The 22,948-nt window shown below is 42.8% G+C and overlaps 1 protein-coding gene across 1 annotated transcript in view; it reads right to left on the minus strand.

Annotated features, from left to right (window-relative positions):
- The window catches only part of LOC132438317 (cytochrome P450 3A29-like), a 29,336-nt gene extending 18,231 nt beyond the window's left edge, over positions 1-11,105 (minus strand). Inside the window, exons 1-7 of the mRNA XM_060032400.1 lie at positions 11,035-11,105; positions 10,415-10,508; positions 8,428-8,480; positions 5,960-6,059; positions 1,690-1,803; positions 1,355-1,443; positions 135-283 (exon numbers count right to left, since the gene is read on the minus strand). Of these exons, the coding sequence (XP_059888383.1) occupies positions 135-283; positions 1,355-1,443; positions 1,690-1,803; positions 5,960-6,059; positions 8,428-8,480; positions 10,415-10,508; positions 11,035-11,105 (670 nt within the window). The remainder of the gene's footprint in view (positions 1-134; positions 284-1,354; positions 1,444-1,689; positions 1,804-5,959; positions 6,060-8,427; positions 8,481-10,414; positions 10,509-11,034) is intronic.
- Positions 11,106-22,948: the final 11,843 nt, after the last annotated feature.

The following is a 22,948-nucleotide window of genomic DNA, read 5'->3' on the forward strand; positions in this document are numbered from 1 at the left end:
TTAAATGGGTGAATTACATGGTATATAAATTATATCTCAATATAGATATCTATAAAAGGAAGAAAGAGATGGAAGGGAGGAAGGAAGGAACGAACGAACGAAGGAAAGAAAAAGAAATATAGTGGTCCACATACCTGAAAAGATAAGGAGTGGATCAAGGAAATCAAATCTCAAGAGCTTCTTAGTATATTCCACAAAGGGATCTTGTGGGTTGCTGAGGGAATCAATGTTCACTCCAAATGCTGTGCCAGTAATCACATCCATGCTGTAGGCCCCAAAGAAGCTGCGTAGAGAAAGATAGGAACAACTAAAATCAACACCTCTTTACTCTCCTTACCCAACACATATAACAAGAAGTACATGTGAAATCAGATGCCCAGACAAGGCAGGTAGAGAGCCACACTCTTTCAGAACCACCTGTTGGTCCATGGAAGTCTATGCTACTATCACTCACACATGAGGTGTGTCTGAGGTGCCAGTGATGCAGCTGGCCCTGTGCCAGGAGGGCTGGGGACACTAAGGCAAGTTAGACGTCCCCCCACAAACTCAAGGAGCTCAGTCATAGAGGGATAGACACCCATAATCAGACAAAGTACAGTGGTGTGTTTTGACTACAGGCAATAATAGGTGTATAAGGACTGTGTCTGAGCAGAACCAAGGGTGTAAAATTAACTCATCCTGGGGGAGTCAAGAAAGCGGACGCTGATCATTGATCTGGATCTTGCCTCACCACAGAAGCTGTGCTCAGAGCTGATTCCTCTTCAGTGAATTACAGAACATCATCCCTCACTGTCTTACACCCCTGCTAAGGATCCTGAAAGACCCACACTTCCTCAACTCCAGTGGTCTGTGGTTGACCTGAGGGCAGACTCATTTCTGTAAAAGGTAAAGAGTAAAAATGATCAATTCTATGGTCATCCTACCCATAGCCTGTATGAGGCCTTCTGTCTTTTCGGACTGACAGAAAGGGGAGTGGTGGCAAGATTTAACATTCAGTATTTGCAGGTGTCCTCAGCCAGATTGTGAAGAGATCTAAGTTGTTCCGAGTTCCATATTGTGATGATTGTATGTCACCCACTGCCTTCCAGTATGTACCAAGTCTCTTCCCTGCCACCATTCCATGCCATCCACACTCAAGATTGGTGCAGTCATGTTTCTTCCTTCTCTCCTGGCTGTCCTGCTTTTTTTTTGGTGAGCCACCTCTCTTTCTGGGATGGGCCTTTGGGAGTTGTACCACCACATACCTACTTCTGTCTGGTCACTACCGTAACTCAGCAGTGGGAATCTGGCTCCCTGGCAGGCTGCTGGAGGGTCTCAGTGGAGCTCAGGTACCAGCAGCCTCACCCCTACTTACTCTTTCACGGTGATGGGCTTGCCTTTCTCTGCTTCCTTTCTCAGGTTCCTCACCAACACATCTCCATACATGCTAATGATGGGGAACATCTAGACACAAAATAAACACCACCCGAGGTTAAATGTGGAGACTCAAGTCCTAGAAGGACCTGACTTTCCCATGAATGGAGCAGTGACATTTGATAAGGAATCTCATAATGTCTCTTCTAGGAGGTGAAGATAAAAGGCTATTTTAGGAAGCTCAAATTTAGTAGCCTCCTCCCTGGAAAAGGACTGTGATTTTATTTCCTACCTTATTCTTTAAGTTTCTAATTGAAAGTCCTCTTCTTTTCTTACCTGCTTGAGTTTTCCACTAGTGAAGGTTGGACACAGCAATGATCGTATTTTCTTCCATTGTTCATCCTCAGCCAGTGAGATGGCATTTTTCATAACTCCCACTGGACCAAACGTCTAGAGTTGAAAAAAACACATTTTACCCTACATAAGTTTTGAAAGTCTCGACATTTTTGGAAATTGTGTTCAATGTGCACCAATTATTCAACAAATATTTAGTGACTGTCCACTTGGAAGCAGGCCCTATGCTAGATGCTCAATAAATATTTATCCCAAATGCATAGCTTCCTGTGAGGGTCAAGGAGACATCCAGCCACCAGACATCACTTCCAGACTTTATATGCCAATCTCCTTTTAAATGAAATGACCCACATAGTAGGAGAACTGTTCTTCCAGAGGAATAGACAGGTATAAGACCTAGTTCATCCTCCTGGGCTGTGCAAAGTACAAGGGTATTGGTGACAGATAGCCAGATAGCCTTGGCAAAGTGTATGTTGACTCAGACAAGTTCTGTCTTTACATATATCTAAAGCCTGAGCAAGTGGAAAAAGGGATGTCTTGATACGGTGATTGTTTCTAAAAACAGTGCATAGCACTTGAAAGATTAGGAATCTATTTGCTAGTCTGAAGAAATAATGCAATTACACAAAAAACATTTTCCCCTATATTTTTTGCCCAGGATAAGAAGGAAAAAAGGTAATTCTATTTCTCAACTTGGGACTGGCCTATCAAACCAAGCTGCTTGGAAATTTCCACATTCTTCCAAAATAAAATTTTGTTTTAAAACGGATATTTCCAACACCCATTCATGATGAAAACTCATAAACTAGGAGGAGAGGGAAACTCCCTCTACTTGATAAAGGGCATATGCCAAAAACAAAGCAAAACAAAACAAAACAAAAAAACTATAGCAAAAAAAAAAAAAAGTCAGTACTTTGCAAAGGTCAAGTAAATAAATTGAAGTACTAACTTAAAATCTCTCCATAAAATATCCCAGGCCCAAATGAGTTCATTGTTAAAATATATAAAACATTTAATGAAAAAATAACCAACCAAGAATACTTTTCCCAAAAAAGGGATCCTTCAGAAATGAGGGAGGAATAAAGAAATTTTTAGACAAACAAAAGCAGAAAGAATTTGTCACTACTAGAACAGCCTTACAAGGAAGGTCTTCAAGCTGAAAAGACAGAACACTAACTAGTAACATGAAATCATATGAAATAATAAAACTCACTAGTAAATGTAAATATATAGTCAAATTCAGAATACAGTAATATTGTAATGGTGGTGTGCAAGTCACTTATGACTCTAGGGTAAATGTTAAAAGACAAAAGAGTTTTTAAAAAGTATAGCTAAAATAATTTGTTAATAGATACACAATATAAAAAGATGTACAATTCACCCTTAGTCAATTCAGGCTTGAACTATGCAGGTCCACTTACAGGTGCATTTTTTTCAATAGTAAATACTACAGTACTACATGATCCATGATTGGCTGAATCTGTGGATATGAAACCACGGACGGAGGAACCTCAAATACAAAGGAACCACATAACAGAGGACGGACTATAAGTTATATGCAAATTGACTACAGGGAAGGTTAGCACCCCTAACCCCAACACTGTTCAAGGATCAACTATAAACTATGACATCAAAAAGATAAAATAAGTAGGGGAGGGAGAGTAAAAACATTCAGCTTTTGAATGAGAATAAATAGGCTGTTATATGTATGTATAAGATGTTTTCTGCAAGCTTCACTAACCAGTAAGTAAAACCTATAGTTGATAAAGAGATAAAGAGGAAGGAATCAAAGATACCACTATAAAAAAATCATGAAATAACAAAGGAGATAAGAAGAAGAGAAAAAGAAGAAACAAAGAATCTATGAAACACCTGGATTAAGAAAATGGCAACAGTAAGTCTGACCTACAATCCCTTTAAATGTAGATGAACAGATGAATGGATAAAGAAATGTGTGCGTGTTTGTGTGTGTGTGAATAATTATATATATAATGGAATGTTACTCAGCTTTAAAAAAGAAAATCCTGCCATTTGCTACAACATGGATGAACCTTGAGGACAACACACTAAGTGAATTAAGCCAGACACAGAAGGATAAATATCACATGATCTCACTTATATATGGAATCTAAAAAAAACAAAAAAATTCAAACTGATAGCAACATAGAGAAGAATGGTGCTTATCAGAGGCTAGTGGGAGATGGGGCAGGGGGAGGGGGAGAAGATATTGATCAAAGGGTACAAATTTTCAGTTATCAGGTGAATAAATGGAGACCTAATTTACAGTATGGTGACTCTAGTTAATAATACTGTAATGCACACTTGAAATTTACTGAAAGAGTAGATCTCAAACATTCATACCACTCACACACAAAAGGTAATCATGAGGGGGGATGTATGTGTTAATTAGTTTGTGGTAATCATTTCACAACATATACATATATCAAAGCATCATGTTGAGTACACCTTGAGTATATACAATTCTTTTGTCCAAAATAAACAAATAAAAAATTTTAGGTGGTGAAAGCTCAGGAAAAATGCACCATTCTTTTCCTACATTATAAAAAGTTTGAACTAGTGCAGTAAGTTCTAGCTAGTGCAGCAAGACAAGAAAAATAAATGAAAGGCATACCGATTGGAAAAGAAAAAAGTGTTGCTATTTTCAGTTGACATAATTGTCAGTATAGAAATTCTCAAGGAAATAATAGGGAAACCTCTAGAACTAATAAATGACCTGAGCAAGTTAGTAGCATATAAGATCAACACACAAAACTCAACCCCATTTCTATATGATAACAATGAATATGTGACAACACATTAAAAACACAGTACCATTTACAATCACTCTAAAGAAAATGAAATAATTTAGGTGTAAATAAAACAAAACATGTATGAAATCTCTATGCTGAATACTACAGACTGCTGTGAAATGATCAAAGAAAGCCTAAATAAATTGAGAAACAATACTACGTTCATAGATTCAAAGATGTGACCTAGTAAAAATATAGATTTTCCCCAAGTTGATGTAAGGGTTAATTCAATTCTTATCAAAACCTCAGCAAGTATTTTGCAAACATAGATTAGCTTATCCTAAATTTGTAGGGAAAGGCAAAGGACCTAAAACAGTTAAAACAATTCTGAAAAAAATTAAGTGGGAGGGATATTCTACTTGCTAAGACTTACTGTGCAACTACAGTCATCAAGATTGTGTGGTACTGGGGGAGGGATAGATACGTAGATCAATGAACTGAACAGAGAGTAAGAAATAGACCCACAGAAATAGGCCCTAATGATTTTTGACAATGGTGCAAAAGCTATTTAATGAAGGAAGGAGTCTTTCCACAAATGGTGGAGGAACAACTCAGACATTTACAGGCAAAAAAACCCCCCAAAAAACCCCAAAGACAAAAGAACTATGACCTAGGCTCACATGTTATACAAAAATCAACACAAAATGGATCATAGACTTGGGCTTCCCTGGTGGCGCAGTGGTTGAGAGTCCGCCTGCCGATGCAGGGGACATGGGTTCGTGCCCCAGTCCGGGAGGATCCCACATGCCGTGGAGTGGCTGGGCCTGTGAGCCATGGCCACTGAGCCTGCGCGTCCGGAGCCTGTGCTCCGCAACAGGAGAGACCACAACAGTGAGAGGCCTGCGTACTGCAAAAAAAAAAAAAAAAAAAAAAAAGATCATAGACTTAAATGTAAAACATAATACTATATACTGTTTAGAGGAATAAGAAAAACTTTGGAACCTAGGACTAGGTAGAGGTTTCAGACTTGACATCAAAGGTACAACCCATAAAAGAAAAAATTGACAAAATTGGCCTCATCAAAATTTAAAAAAAAAAAAATTTTGCTGTGCTAAAGACCCTGATAAGAGGAAAAGACAAGGTACTCACGGTGACTATAAAAGAATAGTAGGAGGGGGCGTTATGGTGATGGAACAGTTCTGTATATTGATGGAGGTAGTTACACAAGCCTAAATACATGATAAATTTTCATACAGCAACACACACGCAAAAATGAGTGCACAAAAAACTGATTAAAACTGAATAAGCTCTGTGGATAGAATCAATGTCAATTTCCTGCTTTGATACTGTACTATAATTTTTCAAGATATTATCATTGGGAGAAACATGACGAGGGTACATAACATGTATTTTTTTCTTTTGAGAACATGCTGTGAATTTATAATTATTTCAAAATGAAAATTTAATAATTAATTAATTAAAAATTTAAAATGCATGCCTACCCGCCGGTTTGTGAAGACAGAATAACATTCTTTCACTAGCACTGTTTTGATCATGTCTAGATCTGTGATAGCCAACACAGGCTGTCGACCATCAAAAAACCTGTGTAGGGAAAACAGAGCTGATTAAACTTAATGAGCCAGTTTCTGCAGCTGGAGCCACAACCAGAAGTCCAGATTTTCAACTAGATGTTACATAATCCCTACTCCTAGAGATCATGGTTAGAAATAACATTAAAACATGGGTTAGGTCTAGGTGGTGTGTGTATGGGTATTTCCTATACCAACTTCATAATTCTTAGGGCTTTAAAATATTTCATATCAAAACATAAGTTAGCTTAGTAAATAATTGAAGGCAAGTTAATTAACTTGAAACAAAAAAATAATTAATTACGGAGAGTCCACCCATTCTGTCATTTTTGAAGATATATCAAAAGCATGAAAAATGTAATGATGTAATAGCTGAAACTTGTAGACACACTGATCATAAATATGTACAATGTGTCTGCAAATGGAAGAAGATTAAGAATGTTCAAAAGTGAAAGTAGGATTATGAAAGGTTTCTTTGCTCTATTTTCAAAAATACGCTTACTTTATACTTTTTTTTAAAGGAAATCGTATTTTAAATAACAAGGAGATATCCTTGGTAGCATCAAGGATTTGAAACAAAAGGACTGAGAGAATCAAGTAATTCAGAGGAACATGTATAAATTCATTTTTAAAATATTTTCTTTTCACTATTTATATTTATTCTTCGACATGGGTTCCAAGAGGGCCTAGGGCTCCATGTTGGTGACTGACATCCATCAGCAGCTAGGCAGGTCCACTTTTGACACATGTACCACACAAAGCTGACTCCTCAAATGTGACACATCCCAATTTGGCCTGATCTCCTGACTGTCAGGATGCCCGTTCATGGGAATGGGCCACTGGCATGAGGTTGACTCTAAGTTAATCACACTGTCTTCTGGCATTTTGTTTCCTCTATCAATCGTTTGCAATGGCTAGAACACAATGGAAGGTTTTCTACATGTTACCTATTATTCCTCTGACTTCACACAGGAATTTCAAATGGTTTTGTGATCACATATAAAAATGGATGAGAACTAAAACTGAGAGGGTTTAAGTGAGTGTCGTGTGCATTTAGTGTTGAAGCAGTGACGGAAGGGATTGAGGAGGCACTTAATCTGCTTTTTCATCTGACTGACCGTATTTCTTGGATGATTTCCCTTCTTCCCATCATGTTTTTTCAAAAACACCTGGGTGGAGAAGGGATAGTGGTTTGGGGTGACCCTTTATACTCATGATGTCACTCCAGCCTTAGTATTTCTTACACTCTGAGTTAAAATTCAGATTCTTGGGCCCCATCCCAGATCCTCCAGGTTCAGTGTTGCTGGAGGGTGGGGCCCAAGGCTTAATTTTTAACAAGCCCTCCCACGTGGTTCTTATTTACACCTAAACATGAGAAACATTTTCTAAAAAGAGAACTATGAAAGAGTGACTCCATCCAGAGCTCAAAAGTACTAAATGTTGGAGGGGCATTTGGAGCTGGTCCAGTGGCAATCCAGTGCTACGTGTTTTTCCACGCAATCACGTTGCCTTTGGGGGCCATGGCAACTCAGCAGAGCCCTATGGTTTCTGAGAACTTGATGAGAGAAGATGAAGAGGTACAGAGAGGAAGAACTTTCTCCCACTTGCTTTTGGCAAATAGTCACCACGTTACACCTCTCCTGCTGCTCGCACCAAACCTCCAGCAGCTGCAAAAGGGACCAGCCACTGGAATCAGCTGGGGCCACTCTCCAAAATCATCAAGTCCTTCAGCCCACCGGAAACACTATGTGTTAGAAATATCCCACATCTCTTCAAAGTCAGAGGAATAGAGTAGTTAAAGCAATACCAGTATACACTTCTACTGAAAAGTCTTGACTTAAAAAAAAACAAACTAAACTACATAAGTGCAGAGAAATTTTTAAAAAGCTGAGCAGAAATGGTTTCCTTTTCTTGTTACCTATACCCCCGAGTCCTTTGAAAAGGACATATTAAATCCAAAATTTAGGTAAAGGAGTTTTGGGTTTTAATTAAAAGTGAATCATGTGGGAGACAATAAAAGCATACATTTGTGAGCAGATATTAGAATGTTCTGGAATAATGCATTTTATGCAATTAAAGGTGCCCCAAGGAAGGAAAAAATGGCGAAGGGGGGAAGAGCAAGGTACTGGGCATAAAGTGATGTTAGGAGTCCCTGGGCCTCAAAGTCTGGAGCAAAGTGATGACCTGTGACTCTCCAGGCCTGACTCAGACTGTGGACCTGGACACCTGGTGACATCTGGGATCCCTGGTAGAACAAGCCTCCAAAGCTTTACGATAGATGACTTCATCCTAGGAAGCTCTGGACTGAGACTGTCCTCCACACCACAAGGGGGCGCCACATCATAACAAGTCTACACAATGCAAGTTTCCAGAATACTCACCCCCACATTTTCCCATACTTTTTAAAACATTTATTGTCAAAATCCCAAATACCCTGCAAGAAAAAAAAATTGGATTATTAGTTTAAATGTATTGAACTTTACCTCTAATTAGGACAAAAATTACTTGAATCGCATGGTATCAGGCTTCCTATTTCCCACTGGCAAATGCAAGGAAACACTTTTTCAGAGACATCTTAGGGGAAAGAAGACAAAATAGAGGAGATATTTGAAATGGAGAATTTAAAATCACTCGAATTTTCTTTGAGTATTGTAGATACTAAACACTTACCCTTGTCAATGAATACTAATTACTCCTTGTCTTTCTGAGGGTTTTTGCTTGAGCACCGTGTTGTCTCTAAAATCTCATAACCCTCTGAGTTAATCCTCCAGGGACAAGTGAGAAAACTGAAGCTGAGGGTAAGAGTTTCCTACATACACTTGCATCTCCTAGTTAAGCAGCCTTTTCATTTATCTCATGAGCCCCCTCTAGAATTCTAGCAGAATAAGGGAGTTAAGGCGCCAGTAACTTCTTTGGGTCTAGCAGTAAACAAAACATCTAGGGCGTGTGGTGAGTGATAAAGTGAGTGAGTGAATGAATGAATGACAAAGTAGATCGCCTTCTAGTTTTCCAGCTCAGCACAGAAAAGATGGGGAGATACCACAACTACACAAAGGACAAAGGACAGTGCGATTAAAACACTTGCCCTGAGTTTTCACTTCTGTAACTTAAAAACAAACAACAACAAAAACCTTCCTGTAGCTAACTTTCTGCTGTGATATTTGATGGTTTAACTATGCAAAAGAAAGTCCCAGAAATGTGGGTCTCGGAGTGCATCTACTAAAGAGTTCATCCGGGAAAGGTGGAAAATAAATTATTGCTTTTTCAGAGAGAAAACAGTTCATGAAGTTCACAGGCAGTAATGAGACAATGAAGACCTCAGTTGGGAGAATCAGGATCTGAGAAACAAGGCTTACGTCTGCAGGAAAGGAAATCTGAGCCAGAGAGCAGCCTACACACAAGGCTCTGCCCCCTGGACACATGGACGTAGCTCATGACCTTCATTTCAGGGGCCAGGCCCTGGGCAAGGCATCAGAGCTGGATTAATATCAAGGCTCAGCCAGAATTCATAGTCCATATGCCACCTAGTACATTCTGTTCAGTTAAATTAAAATTTTAATAATTTTGCCAAATCCTGTCCTTTCTAGTGATTTTCCATAAGTAATTCTGCCTTGTTTTTTTGTTTTTTAACCCACAGTTCATTTAGTAGTTAAATATCTGAAGTCGAAGACAACCACTATCCAGTCTCCGTTATACTCTCTCTCTGCTCAAACTCATCCATGAGGTGCCTCCTCTGAAGACACAGAAGTAAAGCAGAAAGTTCTTGTTCCATCTCTCAAATCTCCAAAATAGTCACCGGTACAAGAGGTGGATTAGAGCATGGAAATAACTGCTGGGGTTAGCAGTTCTTGAGGGAATTCAAGTATGTGCAAATTACTCAACGGTGAGTACTAGGGTTGCCTCAGAAAGTGAAGTTTCCAATCAATCCAGGAGGAATTTCTTTTAAAAGGGTACCCACAGCACATGCTAGCAAAAGGAAAGTCTGACTGTAGTGTAGGCAGCTTAATAAGCCACGACCAGGCACCCTCTTCATGCTTTTCTCCTAATACTAAGGGGATGGTGCCTTCCTGGGAATCTGCACCTGGCAGAAAGAAAATCCTCTTCACAATACTCACCAGGTGGAAAATCAAGTCCTGTGCTGAATCAGCTAGAGAGCTGGGCTGTCTGAGGCCGCACAACCTGAGGCTCCTAACAGCTGAAAATGGAGCCATGGGGTAAACTTGGCCATGTGCTGAGTGGAGCCTATGGTGTCGTTTCTGGAAAGCATGAAACTTCAGACCTTTCTCTTGAGAAGGGGAAATTTTATCATGGAACTCAGCTGAGATTTGCAACCAGAAGAAGCAAAGCTGGAGCTCAAACATCACGTACCTTTTGGTAGGACAGAATATTTCCAAAATAAGGCAGAGGTGTTGGCCCAGGAATCCCCAGCTTCTTAAAAAGTCCATGTGAATAAGTTCCGTATCTATAAAGTGGAAGAGGAAACTAGGTCACAGGGATTGTGTAGTAAGTGCTGGAGCTGGCCAGTCACTGACTCAGAACTGGACAGTCAACCTAGGGAGGTAACATGTAGGTGATAACTAATAACAGCGATTCCAAAACTGATATTACATCCACTCATCACCTCCTTTCCCACCTGCACTGTGAGACCCACAAAAAGTAATGATGATTAGATAAAAGCAGCTGAAGTCTTCACCGTCCCAATCCTAGAATGAATACTTGATAAATGTTTCCAATTTGAGTGTTCCTGAGAAGTTGAGGCAGGAATCTTCCAGGGAATTAATCATGTTTATTAGTTACTTGACTCTTCCATGATTTGGAGATTCTCATTCTAGGTAGAAAGGGGAAAAGGTTTTTTTTTTGGTAGTACCCAAAGCTTTAGCAACTTCTGGTCCATTAACTTGGATCTTCAAAACAGACAAGGAAAGGGAGACCTGATTAGCACCCCAAGTCCAAGATCACAGAGGAGACAAGCCTGGACAGTTACTCACATATAGAGAAGCACGAGGATGGTAGCCAGGAGAACCCAGGTTTCCGTGGAAAAGCTTGAGATTGGGTCCATGGCCACTTTCCTCTGAGTTTCCCTCCTCTGAGTTTCCTTTCAGCTGTGTGTGTTATTCTTTGCAGGCCTTTGAGTGTGGAGTTTCCCTTCCTGGCCAGTGGAGATTCAGTGAGGCTGGAAGGTTTATGTTCTGGGAAGGGGGTGGAGCTGGAGCTGCAGCCAGTAGAAGGGCCACCTGTGCTCCACCTGCATGAGCCCTCCCTGCCTTGATGGTTGGCAAAGCATCAGGGACACTCCAGTTCGACGTCCCTTGAGCTGGTATCTGTGACAATTCAATATCAACTCAATCAGTGTTATCAGTAAGCCCAACTATTACAGAAACTCACATAAAGCCACTGACCATATCTCCTCTAAACTACCCTTGTCCCCATAACTGCCCACACTTTAAAATACCTGAAATTCTTCCAACAAGCTAGGTCTACAGATCTTTACCCATGCAGTTTCCTCTGCCTAGAAATGTCCTTGTTTCCTCTCTAAGTCTCCTGTTCATCCTTCAAATCCCAGCTCAGACAGAACCCACCGTTTTAGAGACTTTCCTAACCAACTTCCTTGAACAGATATAACCTCTTCTTCCTCTGGCGAACTTCTGTCCTCTGCACACAGTTTTAATATGTCCATCACGATTGTTGGATTCCTTACCTAGTTCCCCCACCAGATTGAGAGCTTGTGCACAGTCTGGGTATTCGTCACCATCATGTCCCTGGAACCAAGACAGTGCTTTCTGCCGAGTGGGAATGAGAAAGTTTGGTGGACTTGAGCTGGTGGAGGTAAGATCACTGGGCCACTCTGTGTCCTTTTCAAGCGGCTCTTTGGTGACCACACCATCTTCCTGGATTATTAATACAACAAGAGAGCCTGGCTGCACCTCGGCCACCATCCCTGCACATTCAGGATGATCCATCAGGATTCTATTGACAAGAAGGCTCCTGAGGGAGAGACAGGATATGGAGGGGATGGTGATGGCACACTAAGGAGTATGGATTCAGGCTGATTCCTGTCCTGCCCTCAGATAGTCCTGCATTAGCAAGTTAGACAGATTCTAGACCAAAGAATGGCCCCCTATCTCTGGAGAAGCTGCAAGTCCAAGATCAATGGGTGTAAAGAGGAGAAACAGCCTGATAGCCAAGCGGGCCCCACCTCTTTATCCACCAGTGTTGTGGCACACACAGTACACAGGACTCCAAAAAGATGGTATGAGGTTTTTCTATGGGGCAAAGTGGCGTCAGAGCAGATGGCTTCCTGCTTTTTGACAAGTAGGGAATTTATAATGGGTATGAGGACCTGGCAAGGAGGAGGCTTACATTAGAGGTCAGTGTCATCTGTGAGCCCGCACCCCATTCCTTATGAGAGAAACCTGAGGATTGAGGGTCTGGAAATTACATGGCCTCACTGTCATTATTCTGACCCAGGTCCTGGGATTGCTTGGCCTGGAAAACCATGAATTACGTAAAAAACAAAATCTCAAAGATTCTTAAACTCAACAGAAACACAAGACATTTAAGCTGTGCTTGTGCACTTCCTTCTCTCTTTATCCTTTCTCACTTTAAGTCCTTCTGCAGAAAGTGATACCCATCTTTCACCAACTCTTTCCCTCCCTCTGACTTGAAAGTCCCCAGGGCTCCTGGACAACAGCCTGAGAGGGTGGATGTCTCATTGGTTAAATGCAGTAAGTCCCAACTATGTCACCTGCCTTCTTTTGTTTCCTTGGGGACTTGTCATGCAGCATGAAATTTCTACCATCATAGTTTGTCATCTTTGGGTTCAGACTTTCTCCAGGAGACACCTGTTAAAATCCATAGCTGCCACTGGTAAGTAAAATGCATGAATACATCTATTCATTCGTGCGTTGATTCAAGGTCAAGTGGGTGAATGTCAGGTGCAGGTATTGTGCTGGGGTGTGGGCTAGAAGCCATACAGTCTCCTTCCTTGAGAGCAGCTTCCAAGTGGAGGGAGTGAGACACACAACCATGCTTAGTGTGTGGCATACCTCTGGAATCTCTGAAAAAAGAATGGAGCCCTACAGAGAGGTAGTGAAGGAGGGAAGTGGCTGCAAGCCTGAATACCGACAAAGGACAGGCCTGGGAAGCTGGAAGATGATCCCCAGGAAAAGTAGGATAGAAAGTCCCTGAAACTCTGATACATTTCTGCCCTCTTTCGGTAACTTCTCTGGGCGCTGTTAAGTGGAGTCGTGTTACAGCCCCCAGGTTACAGATGTAGAGACTGTGGCTTAGTGACTGCAGGTGGCTTCCCAACAGCTGTTGATCACAACCTGTCATATGTAAGCTAACATGAAGGTAGATTGGCAAGTCTTCTGCACTGAAATGCCAGTATGCAATGTTTGCTGTTTCGTGATAAGGGTCACTATGGGAAATAGTGAGACCCGAGGCTGCAGCAGCAACTTGGTTACAATCTGGCTCCTATCTCCATGGCTACCCCTGCCCAGGAGCTCCCCCACGGGTCTCCAGAACCAAGGACTCTATCTCACCTCACCAGGAATAAAGACAGGTGCAGGTCATGAGGACACTAAGGGTCTTGTGTGTAGGATCCACCTCTCTATGTTCCCAACTGAGAGGAACATAAAATACACCCCACATGGGATGATTGGGGTGTTGTCTGATAACTACTGACAACTCAATTCACTCAACTAAACTCACAGCCTTTCTTATTCTTCTTGAGAACAAAACCCTTTATAGAAACTATATGATTTCATCTTCCTCCAAAACACACACTTGGCTATGATGATTTTCTCACTAAGCCTTATATGACCATCACCTGCCCTATTCACCGCAGGGCCGGTCCAGCTGGTTGGAATCTATCCCAATGGCGATAGGATAGTCATTTCCTGGGAATAGAATGTAGCCAGTACCACGTCCTAACCAATACAAATAGCCTTGCTCTGCAAGGGGAAATAATAGAAGGCATGATCTTTGTGCCCCTTCATTCACAGCCAGGAAGACCTAACAGGAAGCGACGTATAGACTAAGATTGTGAAGGAAGACATGTGTGCCTGAAGGTCACCCCGCACCCATGTCTCTCATCTAGTCGTTTGTGTACTAATGGGCTCGTCATGTACTTTCAAAGCTCGTTTCTCAATGCCTAGGGCACGAATATGACTAAAATCCAGACAGCATTCAGGTTGAAGACAGAGACAAATAGGTAGTTATGGTACAGCCAAGGTAAACTAATTATACAAGTTTCAGAAACAGTGTCTTCATCAACTATAAATGGCTTATCTTCTCAGTCCTTAGCAATGAGCTGGAGTTGAAAATCAAATAACACTCAGGGAGGCGTTAGCTCACTAATAGGTGAACAGGGTGTCAGGGACTCAGTGATGCAAGAGGCACTGTCAGTCTGCTATTCCTGTCCTTTTATATTGTTTGCCTAGGTGGCTCCTCTTCTGGGAAGCCTGTCCTGATGTCCACTGGCTGAAAGAATTGCCCACCATATGGGGAGGCAGTGTTGCTCTGGAGTGATTTGTGTGTTAGACTCAAATTTCACAGGTCACAACCTGGAGTGTACAAACAATGAAAGCAAGATTTTGTGTTTGTATTATATCTCTGCTCCCACGCCCTCATTCTTCTCAGTAGGGCAATGGCATTGAGCATGTCATTTCAGGGTAACAGGTGATAGCTAAGTTTTGGTGGCTTGGGGAGGTGAGTAGACAACTTTTCAGGGTCTCCTAGTATCAAGGGTGGGGAGATAGTGACAGGACATTGTGTCCTGGCCTTAGAGGAGGTGGGCACCTCACCCCAGTGTCACTGTATGTTGCTTGGGATCCATGCCTGCTGTGTTCAGGCCACGTGCCAAGCCCTGATAATAAAAAAGTCAAAATCTTTGCTCTCATGAAGCCTACACTTAAAGGGGAGAGAGACATAAACAAATAACTTCTCAAATAAGTATTGAGTTACATATCAGGACATGTATTATGAAGTAGAAGAACCCCTTACTTAAGCTCCCTTACCATTGATATAGTTGACTTTTCTTTCTTTCCTTAAACTCTGTCCTCCTTGAAAGATATGAAGGCAACAGAATAAGCAGGACTTGACGCATTGGGAGTGTGTGACCTTGGGCATCCCTGGGTCTGTTCCTCATCTGTCCGTGATGGAAATTGACCAGAATTCATCTAAAAGGAACTTATTTCAACCACGTGGTCCCTTCACTGCCTGCCTCTCTCAGCCTCTGTGTCTGTGGAGGATTTTCTAAACATTCCCTCCATTATTCTTCTTCCCTTATAGGTCATTGAGGGTCTCCAAGTCCCCCAGCCCAGTCAGGAACCAAGAGTTCCTGAGGGCAAGATGGAGAGCCAAGATGGAATAGGATGGACCTGGGAGAAGACAACCAACCATTTAGGTCTTGAGCTCTAAATTCTAGAGTGGTTTCTCAACTGGGGCTTCAGAGAGAGACACATCACACCACACACACACACACACACACACACACACACACCACACACACGCAGAGAGCAAGACCTAACCTCAGGCAAGGAAAGCTAACAATTCTTTTTTTTTTTTAATTTTTATTTTTTAACATCTTTATTGGAGTATAATTGCTTTACAATGGTGTGTTAGTTTCTGTTTTATAACAAAGTGAATCAGTTATACATATACATATGTTCCCATATCTCTTCCCTCTTGCGTGTTGTAAGTACTCAGCCTTCATTAAGTGATTCAATTCCCCCCCCCCAACAAGCCCATGAGGTAGGTGTTGTTATGATCTCTCTTTTACAAATGAGCAAGCTGGGACACAGAAGGGTGATGTGACCACTCAAGGATGCATCACTAATTACTCACAGAGTTGGGATTCAAATTTAGATTATCTAGCTTTAGAGCCCAAGGTCTTAAATTAAACCAGGCTCAGCCTTGCCCAAGAATTTAATGGGAGCCTATCACTAAAACCCGGATCTTCCAAGAGGGTGGTGACCAGTGCTCTGCCCCAAACCAGAGACAAGGTGATGTCCCCTTGCAAGCCCATCGATGAGAGCTGGGGTGAGGTAGGAGAATATTTTTTCAGACCCACACACACTGCACCATAGAGAAAGCCCCTCCCCCATGCCCCGAAGCAGAAGCACTTCCATAGACTTCACAGCAAAGGGAAGAAGAGGAGGACATCCTCAGGGCTGCTCACTTTCTACTCCATCCTGGAGGGTCTCTTTCCTGATAAACTAGCCACTAACATCTCTACCACCCTGTACACCGTATAAAGTTCTTTCATGTCTCTCTTAATTGATCGTCGTGAAGACTCTGTGAGATAAGCAGTATTGGGATTATTTAATTCCCCCTTGACAGATGTGGAAATAGAAGCTCAGGGTGGAGAAAAGTCCTGCCCAAGCAATTAAACCATGAATCCAGATCACAGAGCCAGATCTTGCGATTCTAAATTGTGCCTATGGCTTGTTCGCTTAGATTCAAGGGGCCTCCTGAAATAACTTTGCAGGTTATGTCATCTTCCCATGGGATAACTATTTCCTGCCACACATCCCATCGTGCTTCCACTCTTGTTCCAAATGCTGCACAGCTGGTTGTGACTACAAAAACGATATGCACATCCTTCTACCCGTTACTAAGTTGGGTATTCACTGCACTTTTGGTGTCAGCAGTTCGAGGATGTAGCAAATGGTTCAGACATGTCACAATCAGAATCATTTGGGTTTCCAGGAGAGCAGAAAGTAAAAAGTGATGAAAAGGAGTAAAAGAGGAATCAGAGAACAGAGGCAAATATCGGACAACCATATGGAAAGGAATGAACGAAACAGGAAGTATAAGATGAAGGGAAAAAACGAGGGTCTTGAGGCATGTTGGAAAAGAAAGGAAAAGCATTGGTCTCTCCTCATCGCTGCAGTAACTTCCTAACAAGTTTTGCTTGACTCTGTGCTGGCCTCATCCAGGGAATTCCCTTCTTAAGCCACCCGACAGAGTCTGGTAAAACACAGATCTTGTAACATTCCTCTGTGGTTCAAAGCCCTACAAACACTCCCATCATCCCCAAGATAAAATCTAAGTGCCTCAGGGTAGTATCTGAAGACGCTTCTTCATCTGGCCAAGAGTGGCTTCTTCAGACTTGTCTTGATCCCATCTCCTCATGCATTTGGCCAGAAGGAGAGAAGGGGAGAGGGCATTTCAGGATGTGAGAGTGGCCCACCTTACCATCATTATCATTGTTGAGTATGCTTCTCATTTCTTGGTTGAAAAAGACAGGGTCTAAATCAAGCCAACTTTCTTACTGCTAATAAAGGAGTGATCAGATCCCAGGCCAAGACAGGGATCCTCTGCTTCTAGGGTCAATGTCTCACCCTGGTCTGGTCAACAGGGGGCTGGAGAGCGTGCAAGGCCTCTGGAAAGAGCTATTGGGCTTTGCAGGCACCATAGTGACCTGTCTTGTACTTGATAGGGTACAGTCCCGGGATTTGAAAATTTTAACTGAGGTAAAACTCATGGCACAAAATTAACCATTTTAAAGTGAACAACTTAGTGTCATTTAGCACATGCACAATGTTGTGCTACCTACACCACTATCTAGTTCCAAAATATTTCCATTACACCAAAATAAAATTTGTGCCCATTAAGCACATACCCTCCACTCTCCTCTTCCCAGGCCCTGATAACCACCAATGTACATTCTAGATGTTTCATATAAATGGATTCATGTAATATGTGGCCTTTTGTGTCTGGATTCTTTCATTCACATTTCAAGGTTCATCCCTCTTGCACCATGCATCAGTACTTCACTCCTTTGATGGATGAATACTATTCTATTTATGAAAAAATTAATTAACAGTCAATCTAGGGCTTCCCTGGTGGTGCAGTGGTTAAGAATCCGCCTGCCGATGCAAGGGACATGGGTTTGAGCCCTGGTCTGGAAGATCCCACATGCCACAGAGCAACTAAGCCCATGCGCCACAACTACTGAGCCTGCGCTCCAGAGCCCGTGCTCCACAACAAGAGAAGCCACCGCAATGAGAAGCCTGCACACTGCAAGGAAGAGTAGCCCCTGCTCACTGCAACTAAAGAACACCAGTGCAGGAAGGAAGACCCAATGCAGCCAAAAATAAACAAATAAATAAATAAATAAAAATTAAAAGTTCCCTTAAAAAAAAAATAGTCAATCTAAGAAAGAAATAGAAAATTTTATTCGAGCCAATCTGAGGATTATAACCTGGGAGACAATCTTTCAGAAAGCTTTGAGGACCGTTCCAACCATTAGAGGTCAAAGCACAGTTATGTAAGTTTTTGAGTCAAAAGGTTATACAACAGGGCTTCCCTGGTGGCGCAGTGGTTGAGAGTCCGCCTGCCGATGCAGGGGACACAGGTTCGTGCCCCGGTCCGGGAAGATCCCACATGCCGCGGAGCGGCTGGGCCCGTGAGCCGTGGCCGCTGAGCCTGCGCGTCCGGAGCCTGTGCTCCGCAACAGGAGAGGCCACAGCAGTGGGAGGCCCGCGTACCGCAAAAAAAAAAAAAAAAAAAAGGGGGTTATACATCGAATGACATACTGACAATTTACACAAGCCAGATCTGCACGTTGCAACCCCTTACAAGACTAAAAGGATTGTTATCTCTAAGGAGTTATCTTGCTGGCACCAGAGAAAATTGCTCTTGACGATGAAGCAGGCATTCCTGTGTCTTCTAAGGAGGTCTGGTTAATGCACATGCACAATGCACTCTAAAGGGGGAGCGTGGCCCAAATCGCAGAGAGGGAATTTGTTTTTTTTTAAGATTTTTTTTCTTTTGATGTGGACCGCTTTTAAAGTCTTTATTGAATTTGTTACAATACTGCTTCTGTTTTCTGTTTTGGTTTTTTAGCCTCGAGGCATGTGGGATCTTAGCTCCCCAGCAGGGATCCAACCCACACCCCCTACATTGGAAGGCAAAGTCTTAACCACTGGACCACCAGGGAGGTCCCGGCAGAGAGGGAATTTTTTTTTTTTTTGTGGTACGCGGGCCCCTCACTGTTGTGGCCTCTCCCGTTGCGGAGCACAGGCTCCGGACGCACAGGCTCAGCGGCCATGGCTCACGGGCCCAGCCGCTCCGCGGCATGTGGGATCCTCCCGTACCGGGGCACGAACCCGTGTCTCCTGCATCAGCAGGCGGACTCTCAACCACTGCACCACCAGGGAAGCCTCCAGACAGGGAATTTAATGTATGAAAACTTTTTTTCTTGTCTTGCCTTAAAAATAAGTTTGTTTCATCATATTGTATACAACATATACAACCATTTATTTATCCATTCATCCATGGATTTTCCTTGTTTCCAACCTTTTGCTTTTGTGGATAGTGCGGCAACGAACATGAAGATACACGTACTGATTTTGAGAAACTGTTTCCAATCCTGTCATCTCCCCAGGAGTGCAGCTGCTGGGTCATGTGGTAATTCTATGCTTTCCTTGCTGAGGAGTGGCCAAACATTTTCCATGATTGTCGCACCACTTTACAACCCCACCAGCAATGAATGAGCTGTCCAATTTCTACACATTCTCACCAACACTTGCTTTTTACATTATTTTTTATAGCCATCCTAGTGGCTGTAATGCAGTAACATTTCTGACATTTTGACTTTTTGGAACCACAAAATCAAAACGTCCAAATGGTTAAGAATCTGTACGAATTTGCCAGGGAATGAGGGGGAAAGCGGGGAGGAAAAGGTATGGATGGGAACCTGCCCCTAGGAGGTCCCTTAGCTTCCTATGGACTCCAGGGACATCTGTGCTCCTGTTGTGTAGACAGCTGGCTAGCAGGGATCCACAAAATGTGGCTGATATCAGGCGCTGGGTGAGTTATTTAAACCCTCTCAACCTCAGTTGCCTAATCTATAAAATGAGCATTCATAATTATGTCTTTCCCTCCTCAAGGAGCCCAGATCAGACCAGACTCTGGTCCCTGACCTGAAGGTTTTGGGGCCTGATCTGCAAGTCGGCCTCCTGGTGGCTTTGAGTGAAGAGAACATGTGACCTTGTCCATCAGATACCTGACCCTCAGCAGACCCTCTAGAAATGTTCACTCTTATGAGCTCATAAACTGTTCAACTAGTGCTAATAAGGACAAGAATTATAGCGTAATCACAAATTATGGAATGTATCTTCTGACAGCAAGAGGAGGAGACATGAGCTGAAGCTGTAGTGAAAAATCATTAAAATGTTGGGTTTGCTGAACGTGAACTCTTCATTTCTTTCCTCCTTGTTTAATGTTTAATGTTTAAATGGCTCCTCTTACCACCTGCTGTGTGTGGCGACACTGAGTCATAAATGTTCAGGACATTATTTCCTGGATTCTAACTGGGGCTGGGGGTGTCTGTCCAGCTGTGTGAGCTCAGGGCCCAGAGCAGGACCTCCAGCCCCACTTCGCCCCACCTCTGTAGGACCTCAAAGTCCCCTGGGGTGATGTCCCTCCCACTCTCCTCCTCCTACCCTGGGGCAAAAATTGTTTCTGAAAAGTTTCCAAACTTGAGTCCATTGCTGGCCGAGCAAAGACAGATCCCAAGGGAAAAAATAAACAAACAAGAAGAATCAAGAGAGTTCATTCCCTCCTTACAGACACGGTGTATTCATGAAATTCAGCCAGGACTTCCAGGCAGTTACCAGATCCCTCACCCTGAGCTGCACGTTCCTCCCCTAGTTACTGGGAGTATCGGCTGCTACTGATTAAAGGCTGCCCTGCTCTCTAGAGAATCTCCCGGGGCCAAACTGAAGCCACTTCACCTGGGAGCCTGTGCCTCCTGGGGGATAAGAAGACCAGTCTATGATGGGGTACAAAAGGCTGGCCTGTGCCTCCAAGTGGGATCTACTCTGTATTACAAATCTCTTTCAGGCTTCCTGTGGAATCAAACTCCACAGAGAGCACATCTTCACCCAGCTTTTCCCCTTGCCCACCCAGATTCCCCTCATTCCCTTCCCCTGAGATCACTCTCTCAGTAAACTATTTGTGCCAGAGCCCTCAGGCCCTGCTTTTACGGAACCAGACCCAAGACAGTGGCTGAGCCCGAGCTCATGTGTGCACAGTGGCATTCAGCGGAGGGGCATAGAAGCACTGAAATTCAGCCCAAACTCTGTGGGCCAAGCAATGCAAGGAATGGACGGGCCTGTCTGATTTGCCCAAAACCACTGATTAGTCTAGACTCAGTCCTGGACGGACGGTCCTGGGATTTTAAACTCAGGGGCTCCAGCTTCAGAGCCACTCCTCGGTCATGGTCACGGTCACAGTGTAGTGCTACCTACTTAGAAAAAAAACAAGACAGAGCACGATCAAGTCGTCCCATCCCTGATGCTGCTCTCTGATGAGGAAAGGGCTGTCTGCCAGGTTCCTCCACTCTGAAGTTACCCCTTCTGCTCTACAATGAATGGGTATTCTGAGCAGCACTACTTTGAAGCTATGTAAGTTTCCTCGTCAAATTGCAATTTATCCATTAATTCATTTACATATATCTGTATGTACTCATGTTTTCCTATTTTCTTGAATGGCTTAACAGCTCTTACTATCCTTATTTATTATAATGCTCAAATGGTCTCTGATTTGGGCAGTGGAAGCCCCTCAGGCTGGCTTCTGGGTCCTTTGGACACATCCCCCTCAATGTTTACAGTTCCTTGCTTTCTAGCCCAAGACGGTCCATCGTCGTCATGTACTTTCCCAGCCCTGGAATCAGCCATTTCTCTAAGGAGCCCAATTCCTTTCAGTGGAAAATGATATTTATAATCCAAGATCTGGGCACAAGGTATGCTCATTGCTATTAGGGTGTTATTGTTTCTACACTGTATCAGTGGAAAGCAGTAGGTGTCATGTGTTTTTGTAGCTACACAAACACACACACATACCTATCTATCTATATCTGTAACTCTCTGTCATCTGTCTATCATCTGTCTATCTATCATCTATTTATCTACCTATCTATCTATCTATCTATCTGTCTATATCATCCAGTCTGCTATCATCTACCTACATAGAAAAGCATGGATTTAATATGACCCTGCAATCCCACTTCTAGGCATATATCTGGAGAAAAACATGGCCCAAAAGGATACATACACCCCAGTGCTCACTGCATCACTATTTACAATAGCCAGGACATGGAAGCAACCTATTTCCATCGACAGAGGAATGGATAAAAAAGATGTGGTACATATATACAACGGAATATTACTCAGTCATTAAAAAGAATGAAATAATGCCATTTGCAGCAACATGGATGGACCTAGAGATTGTCATACTGAGTGAAGTAAGTCAGACAGAGAAAGAGAAATATCGTATGATAACCCTTATATGCAGACTCTAAAAAGAAATGATACAAATGAACCTATTTACAAAACAGAAACAGACTCACAGACTTAGAGAACAAGCTTATCCCCCCGCACAGGGCGGGAGGATAGTCAGGGAGTTTGGGATTGACATGTATGCACTGCTATGTTTAAAATGGATAACAAACAATGACCTACTGTATAGCACAGGAAACTCTGCTCACTGTCATGTGGCAGCCTGGATGGGAGGGCAGTTTGGGGGAGAATGGATACATTATATATATGGTTGAGTCCCTTTGCTGTGCACCTGAAACTATCACAACACTGTTTTGTTTTGCTTTGTTTTGTTTTTATATATTTATTGACTTAATTATTATTATTTATTTTTGGCTGCGTTGGGTCTTCGTTGCTGTGTGGGCTTTCTCTAGTTGTGGCGAGCGGGGGCTACTCTTTGTTGCTGTGTGTGGGCTTCTCACTGTGGTGGCTTCTCTTGTTGCAGAGCACGGGGTCTAGGTGCGCGGGCTTCAGTAGTTGTGGCTTGCGGGCTCTAGAGCTCAGGCTCAGTAGTTGTGGTGCACAGGCTTAGTTGCCCTGTGCATGTGGGATCTTCCCAGACCAGGGCTCG

Source organism: Delphinus delphis, chromosome 15, assembly GCF_949987515.2.
Source record: "Delphinus delphis chromosome 15, mDelDel1.2, whole genome shotgun sequence".
Taxonomy (NCBI): domain Eukaryota; kingdom Metazoa; phylum Chordata; class Mammalia; order Artiodactyla; family Delphinidae; genus Delphinus; species Delphinus delphis.